Here is an 8,781-nt window from a genome sequence, read left to right as displayed (position 1 = left end):
GACAATAAAAACCAATAATCAGACACATTTGTTCGTAAAAAACACGATTTTTTTTCAAGTAACAGATTTTCAATAGAAATCAAACTCTAGTGACACGTAAAATTGCAAATTTTAAAAAAGAAATTATAATTTTTAATTTAGTAGTATAGGTCAGATTTAGTCAGACAAGAAAATTTCCGAATTCAACTAAATAAAATAATAATAAAATATACAATATAATATATAAATATATTATATAAATATATTATATAAAAATATTATAATAAAATAATTCCTAAAATTTTGTCTGTTAAAAAAAGATTTAAATTTTTTGAATATTATTTTAGTAGTAAAAGTCAGCAACATTTAGACATAACGTTGTAAATTTATTAAGTGAACGTTCAGTAGTAAGGGACAGTTTTAGTTAGACAGAATAATACCGAATTCTTGTAATTTTTTATTTAGTATAAGACAGTATTAGTGAGACAAATTTCCGGATTATTGAAATTTTTGTTATAGCAGTAAAAAGCCAGCGTGTCAGTCAGACAAAATTTACTCAATTGGAATTAAATTTAACTAAATTTGATTTAACAAAATTTAATTTAATTAAATTTAATAAAATTAAATTAAAATTTTTTATAATTTTTGTATCAGTAGTATAAGTCAGTAAATAGTCAGAAAAATTGTTGAAATTCTCAAAAAAATAGTAAAATAATCTTAATTTCATATGCTTCTTAATAATTAAGATTTTTTTTTACTCTGTACGATTTTCTTTTCAATACCAATAAAAAAAAAAAATTATTGCAATCTTACGTATCACAAGGGAAACTTGATCAGTGATTACAAAACAAGGACAAGTATACAATATTTACAATTTAGAGATATATAATATCTCTGAATCTTCATGTCATTTAATCCCGTAAAATATTAAATTATACACTGTAAAAAGGAGAGTAAAAATTTAACTCCCAATGGGATTCTATAAATGTCCCACACATTTTCTTAGTTAAAACAAAAAAAGTATTAAATACTTTATTATTATTTAAAAAAAAAATTATTTGATTCAAATAATCGTATTACATGACTGTTATGAAATAAATATTTATTTATATCAAATAATTATTATTTAAGTCAATTAAATGAAATTTTTTTCAAATTCATAAATTATTTCAAATACAGTTTATTTAATTGAAACAAAAATTGGTTGGTTCTAAAATTATTTGGTTTAAGTATATATAATTATTTGATAATAGTCAAGTAATCGATTATTTGAATCAAAATAAATTGTTTGTATAAATCAAAAATTTTGAAATGAATTTTAATTTTTTTTTTGTTTACTACTCACAATGAAGAAGACTCAATTATTCAATAATAATCATCAGTCATAAAAGTATTTTTTTTTTTTTTGGAAACTTTTCGTTTTTAACGTTTGGGACCACGCAACCATTTAGGAATTAAATCGCGAACACCTTGTTGAATTCGACGATATAGAATAAGTCCAATAATAGGAATTGCAAAAATTGCTTCCTTAAATAAATAAACATATACAGCGGCCAACAATAAAATTACATCAGTCACATAACTGAAACTTGATCTAACATTTCGTTCAGCTTGAATTTCTAATAAATATTTTGAATATTGATCAATATTTTCATATCTCTCGTGTGTTGATATTCGTCTTGATCTTTGTTTTTTTTCATTGGCATTTTGTGTTCGTTGTTGTAAACGTTCCATTTTTGCTTCAGTTGGTGTTTGACAACGTGAACGATCACGTGAATTTGAACGACTATTATTATTTTTTTGTCTTATTGATTTTGTATTAATTTCATTATTTCTTGTTTTTGACGATGATCGCGAACCTCTTGCTCTTGTTTTTGACGATGATCTCGATGATTCACCTCTTTCTGTGGAAACATTTCTTGATCTTGACATTGATTCATCGATACGTGATCGACCACGTCTTTTTGTTTCTGTTTTTAATGAATCATTAATTTCTTTTTCCCATATTTGATGAATAATATTTTTATCATGATAAATTTGCGAATTATCACTTGATTTTTCATCAGAGGAATAATCGAATTTCGCACGTGGTGGTGATAGAGTACGTTCAATTGTTTGAAGATCATTAATATTTTCATTTCGAATTGGCACTCGTCTTTGAGGAAATGGTTTATGATTCATTGAAAATTGATTAACAATTTCCGTATAATGACTAACGAGGGCCATTCTTTCTCCCTCACGTTCCTCTTCATTGTCTGATGATGTGATTGAATTTTTTGATAATTGCTTCAGTTGTCTACGACGATTTCTCGCTACTTCTGCAGCTGAGAGGACATTTTCATTATCAATATCGGATAATGCCATTTCTTGTTGATTGGAAGATTTTAAAATTTCAATTGGTTCTGTAATTGGAACAATATCGGGTTCCACTCGTTTTTTGAGAATTGATTTTGGAATAATATTTGTTGGTGACATTGGCGGTGATGGAATTGAATAATTTTTTTCCGATGATGATGGATCAATTACTTGAACTCGATGCGGGGGGACTGGAGGAGGAATTATTATCGATTTTTCTGGACTAACGTGACGAACTGGATTTCCTCGCGGATGATAAGTGTCCTCTTCATTTTCAACTGGAATTGCTAGAATTCTTGCTCTAAATTGTCGTAAATCCTCATCGCTACTTTCCTCTTCGGATGATTCGATCGATGTCTCGACACTTTGTGTTTCTATTTCTTCTGTCTTGTAAATTTGATCATCAATTTTTTCTTTATTTTCAATCATTTCAATTGGAGTGAATGTATTTTCTAATGGGAAATCATGCCATCTGCGTAATGGCTCGGAAAGTTGTTGTTCATCAAAATTTTCATCCACTTCTTCCACTTTGATTTGCTCCGTGTATTCTTCGGAATAATCAATTTGTGTAGAATATTGTGTTCTTACTTTTCCAGAATTAGCCTTTATTTCCAAATCTTGAGAATTCCACTCGATTTTTGTTTCTATTGAACACAAATTGGGATCGGAAGCAGCGTCTTCTAGAACATCAGGTACAATTCTAGGGGGTACACGTAATTTTTCCGTTTGACTATCGCTGCATCGTCTACGATCACGTTTAGCTTGCCATAATGATGAATGAGCACCGGTTAGATGAAGTTTTTTTCTCAATAATATTCTCTGCTCAAAAAGTGGATAATCATTATTCGTTGAATCAGTTGCATTCTGTCGTTTAGCTTCATCAACAGCTTCTTCAACGGCAATTGCACGATAGAAACGTTCCATGGCACGTTCATGAAGAAGTTCCGTTGAACTGACAGCCTCGCGCATTGTCTCGACGAATTCATGATCAATTCTAAATAATTCTGGAAGCGATAGAGATTTTGGCGGTGGTACAAGATCATCCTCTTCATTGTGATCTAATAAAAAAAATGACAGAAATTAGCAGAAATTCGAAAAAAGCAAAAAAATATTATACCTGAAGGATCTTTGATGGGATCATGTATTTCAGTTTCTTCCGGATAGAGAACAAGAACAAATTCCGAACTACCGTGAAGATTTTCATCATCTGCAAATGAAGCTGGTTCGGTTCTTGCAAATTGTTTTCGTTTCACATCAAGAAATGAAGAATCTTCTTGTACTGATAAATCGGTGAAATTTTGTTCCTTTCTCAATGTGGAAACTGGAGGACTAAGATGAGTACGATCAGGTGATGCCGTTTTATTTTTTGGATCATGAGCTCTTGGTGGTTTAGGAGGAGCTGGATTCCGAGAACGTGATCTTGGTTGTGGAATTGGAGATTCTCCACCTGAATCATCAAACGGAGTAACGACAATAGTCGTTGGTTGTTTCACTTCTGATTCCGTTCTGAGTGCATCTGAAATCTGAAAAAAAAATTTGCAAACGGAAAATAAAAATAAGAATAAAAATATATTACCTGATCCTTTTTCTTTGGCATCTCCTCCTGATCAACAATGTCCAAAGCGAACGTCACTCGACTATCGGATCTCGATGATCTTCCTGAACTGAGACGTTGTGATGATATGGAACGTTCAACAGGATTTTCTCTAGAATAATTTTCTTCTCGTGTCAAGCTTCTTGTTCTTTGTGATGGTTCAACAAAACTCACTTCACGTCTTTCACTTCGTCCTCTATGAATTTCACGATGACTCTGCGATTTATTACTCAATGGTCCTGTAATTCTATTTTTATAAAAAAATAAATTAAAAAAAGAAAAATTGAAAATAAAAAAAAAAAAAAATTAGAAATAATCACTCACCCTCTTTTTAGATCTGGAATGAAGACAATGTCACTCTCCTCACTGGGATCACTGACACCATAGGGATTTTCAGCTTTAATACGAAAACGATATTCAGAACCCTCGATTAATTCACTGAGTGTTGTTGTTGTCTGTCGACATGTCGCTGCTTTAAGCCACATATCCCATCCAACTCGATAATATTCAACGATATATGTACCAATTTTGCAACCTCCATCGTCTTCAGGCTCATTCCACTTGAGTGTGACGGACCTACCCAAGGTCATAGCAACAGTAGCCTTGCCAGGTGAAGAAGGTCGATCTACATATCATTTTATATATCATAAAAATTCGATGCCAAAATATAAATTACGAAATTATTATTATCATTATATTAACATTTGGCTGGCAAAATCATTACCTACCTACCTGTTACGGTGACTAAAAATGAAGCGATGTCTTCACCTAATTTATTCATCACCTTCACACTATATTCACCGCGATCTTTTCTTTTTGCATCAGGTATCTTTAGTATACTTTCACCGTCCATTAATTCGAATATATGTCTCTCATCTTTATTAAGCATATCACCATCATGATACCATGTGACTTCAGGTGATGGTCGACCAGCCAATGTTATCTTCAATCGAATTGTTTCGTCTTGTTCAAAAAGTAATCCATCCTCATATTGACGTGGAAGTCGTATTCTTGGTGGTGCTAAATAATTTTTACAATAAAATTATAAATTATATTGAAAAGAATTTTTCTTTTTCGAAAACATTTCTTTACTTAAATTTAAATAGAACAAATAGAAAATAATATAAATAATTAATAAATAATTATAAATATTAATAATAATAAATAAATAGAAAAAAAGAACAAACCTTCAAGAATTAATCTTGCTTTTGTGCTCACATGTCCAGCTCGATTTGTAGCAGTGCATTTAATTTCACCTTCATCATCAAGTGCAGTTCGATGAATTAAAAGAATACTTTTTCCATTTTCTGTGACAATTCTTGTTCGTCGACTGCTAAATATTTCAAAACCATCTTTGAACCAGGCAATTTTTGGCGATGGCATTCCAGAATATCGAACTTCAAATTCCGCCTGTAAATTATAATTTTTATTAATTTCCATTTTTTTTTCTACACAGAAAATTAAAAGGCATTAAAATAAGCTGCAACGCTTATTTTAATTATTTTATTTTATTATTTTAATCCAATTTTGCTTATTTTAATACCAAAATGGATTAAAATAAGCAAAATTGGATTAAAATAATAAGCGTTGCAGCTTATTTTAATTATTTTATTTTATTATTTTAATTATTTTATTTTATTATTTTAATTATTTTATTTTATTTTATTATTTTAATCCAATTTTGCTTATTTTAATACTAAAATGGATTAAAATAAGCAAAATTGGATTAAAATAATAAGCGTTGCAGTTTATTTTAATGCCTTTTAATTTTCTGTGTACGCAAGATGCAAATAAATATTGTTAATAAATAAAATAAAAATAATTGTTAGTAAATTATTTTTTATTATTTTTTTTTGAATAATAATAATTTTTTGTGTAATTAAATATGAAAAATAATAATAATTTATGTAAACCTGATCATTTTCAAGTGAAATTATGTCAATTAATTCAAGATCAAATTGAGGTGAAGAAGCAATAGCACGTTGTAGAGTGACAGTGAGAGGATCAGAAATTTCACTTGGCTCTGATAATCCCAAGGCATTTTGTGCACGAATACGAAATTGATAACGCCATCCGGGTTCAAGGCCACTTAATGTGACTTCGGGAAATTTACATAAAATTGGAGTTGAACGAATCCAATTTGGTGATCCCAATTTACGATGCTCAACCAAATAACCAATAATAGCCGATCCTCCATTACTTGATGATCGTTCCCATCTGATACTAACAACATCTGGTTGTGTTTCTTCAGTGCCCGGTATCAATATTGGCTTTCCAGGCGATAATGGTAAACCTTGAATTTCGAAAATTTTAATCAAAATTAATTGAAATTTTTTTTTTTTTAAATTAATTAGTTTTTTATTTATTTAATAGATATTTTTTTCCATAATAATTTTTAATTTTTTAATAATAATAAATTTTTTAATTTTTTTTAATTTGAAAATTTTTTTTTAATTATTTATTTAAATTATTTTTTTTTATAATAAGTTTTCGATTAATTTGAAATTAGTTACTTCGATTGTTAAATTCATTAAGTTGGAACTTCATTTTTAATTAAAGGTGTATTAATTAAAAAATTTCCTCTTGGAAATTTTCTGTCTTCGTTTTTTTTTTATTGTAAATAAAATAATATTTTTTATTGAAATATTTTGCAGAAACATTCAATTTGCCGATTGGTATATTTTTATTCTGAGAATTTTTTTTTTCCACCGTCTTAAATAAAATATTTTGTGTATGTGTGTGTGTAAACTGTTTAGCCTGCAAAAAGCACATGGTTTTTCTCAAAGAAGCAAAAAGCAGAACTGCTAATAAGAATGATTTATTCCTGTGAATTAAAAATAAAACCAGTGTGGAAAGAACAGTCATCACAAATTGAGGGAAAAACGCATTTCTTGCTTTTTAAAAAAAAAAAAAAAACATTTCTTTAAATTCCATAATATTTTTTTTTTTCATTTATTCAGATAATTAATTTAATTATAAAAATTATTATTTTATTATTTATTTTTCGTAAAAATTATTTCTTTTACTATTTTTTAAAAAAAATGAAATATTTAAAAAAGTCTGCACGAAAATTGACTTGAACGTATAAGATAATCTAAAATGAAGATATCACTCTAAATCGATGTTATGCAGAAAAATATTTTTAAATCATCTTAACAGTCAATGTGCATGTGTCAGTGCTTGTATTGTATAACAAAAGCATTCAATATAATAATAATAATAATATGTTAGTGAGCACGCGACCTAACGGATAGCTGCACGTGGCTCTCCCGAAATAAAACGATGAACATTTGGCAATCAGAAGAGAGCAAAACCACTGGGCAGCTCCGGGAAGGATGACATCGGATACCAATTCAAAAAAAAAATCAACATTGTAAAAGAAAAATTTCATTTTTCCTTTTACTTATAAAAAAAAATTTTAAATTCCAAAAAAATTATTCATACAAAATATATATTCACCAAATAAAAAATCACTTAAAAAAAAATTTACAAAAAAATAAGCAGTATAAAAAAGCGAGTTTGTCTCAAAAAAAAATTTTTTTTTTTATTTTTTCAAAACGGAAGGATGGACAAAAATTACCTGGACCTTCCCAATGTACCTTCTTCGTACCACTTCCCGAAGAAGAAATTGGCTTTGAATAATGTGACTTCCTCTGGGCGTTGCCCATGATTTCTTCGTCGATTTATAATAATGAAGAAATTTGAGGAGGTGGTGTTGAAGAAGGAGGAGGACAATGACACGTGACCCGAATGTCCGGTCTGTTATAAATAATTAAATTTTAATATATATATATATGACGAATAAGATGAATGCACTGATCTTCATTCGCGATTCTATATATATATATATTTATGTATTCTATATATCTCCAAATGTTACGATTTTGTTAAAAAAAAATTTAAAAAAAAAGAAAAATGGAGACAGCGCAAAAACGATGAAAGCAACAAAAAAAAAAAAAAAAAAATTGGAAAAAAACTATCGGGAAGTGAGACCGTCGTTGGCCCGCTACGAGCCGAGACTCTCGGGAGGGCTCTCGATATAGAGCGAGGTTCTTTGCGGCAGCACTGGTTCTTAAACGTAGACGACTAAAATTTATTCAAAGACAACATACCGCTCCATCTTTACCACCTAGAAGAAACACGCATCCATCAATTTCGAGACGTAAACTTTTTTTTTTTAATTTACCCCAAATAGGATAATATATATTTTTTTTTTATTTTTTAGACAAAAATTAATTTGAGATTTTTTTTAAGACTTTTTAGTGTCTTAATTTATGATATTTTAGTGTCTTAATTTACGATATTTTAGTATCTAAATATAAGTATTGTAATCTTAATTTAATATATTTTAGTGTCTTAGTTTACGACATTTGAGTATCTTACTTTAAAATATTTTAGTGTCTTAATTTAAGATGTTTTAGTGTCTTAGTTTAATATATTTTATTCTCTTAATATAAATATTGTAATGTCATAAATTTGCTATATTTTAGTGTCTTAGTATACGATATGTAAGTGTCTTAAACACAACGAATGTCTTTATTTAAGATATTTTTGTTTGATGATAAATTAATTGAATTTTTTTTAAGATTAATATAAAAAAGCGATTTACTATTATTCTTAGAAAATACTTATTTTCTATTTTATTTATTTACATTACTAATATTTTGCTTTTATTATTAAAAAAAGAAAAATTACTCATATTTATTAATTTTCTATTTTATTTATCCTATCGCATAATCTTACAAAATTATTTCTAATTATTTATAATTCTTTAAAATAAAAATTCTACACGATGTCTAATAAAATCAATATTATTTTAAACATTAAATAGTATAAAAAATAAATTTAATTTA

At 28.1% G+C, this 8,781-nt stretch overlaps 1 protein-coding gene across 1 annotated transcript; it reads right to left on the bottom strand.

Moving 5' to 3' along the window:
- On the bottom strand, window positions 1-8,096 carry LOC127282021 (titin homolog). The gene is made up of 8 exons (XM_051306090.1): window positions 7,509-8,096; window positions 5,842-6,221; window positions 5,116-5,338; window positions 4,661-4,948; window positions 4,253-4,553; window positions 3,911-4,175; window positions 3,452-3,857; window positions 1-3,392 (listed from the first exon to the last, which is right to left on the bottom strand). Exons 1-8 carry the CDS (start codon window positions 7,594-7,596, stop codon window positions 1,402-1,404), a joined length of 3,942 nt encoding a protein of 1,313 aa, XP_051162047.1. The 5' UTR covers window positions 7,597-8,096; the 3' UTR covers window positions 1-1,401.
- Between the last annotated feature and the right edge of the window lie 685 nt (window positions 8,097-8,781).

The sequence above is a fragment of the Leptopilina boulardi genome, unplaced genomic scaffold (genome assembly GCF_019393585.1).
Source record: "Leptopilina boulardi isolate dan_hultmark-lab unplaced genomic scaffold, ZJU_Lbou_2.1 LbouV2_114, whole genome shotgun sequence".
Lineage (NCBI taxonomy): Eukaryota > Metazoa > Arthropoda > Insecta > Hymenoptera > Figitidae > Leptopilina > Leptopilina boulardi.
Note: the sequence above shows the minus strand (reverse complement) of the source record. Positions and strands in the feature narration are given on the sequence as shown.

Bases quoted from the DNA above. Each gene is read 5' to 3' on its own strand.
- LOC127282021 (XM_051306090.1), bottom strand. From the start codon at position 7,596: ATGGGCAACGCCCAGAGGAAGTCACATTATTCAAAGCCAATTTCTTCT. The intron at 4,554-4,660 runs GTAGGTAGGTAA...AATGATATGTAG, and splicing joins ATTTTTAGTCACCGTAACAG to ATCGACCTTCTTCACCTGGC. The intron at 3,393-3,451 runs GTATAATATTTT...TTTTTTTATTAG, and splicing joins TCCCATCAAAGATCCTTCAG to ATCACAATGAAGAGGATGAT.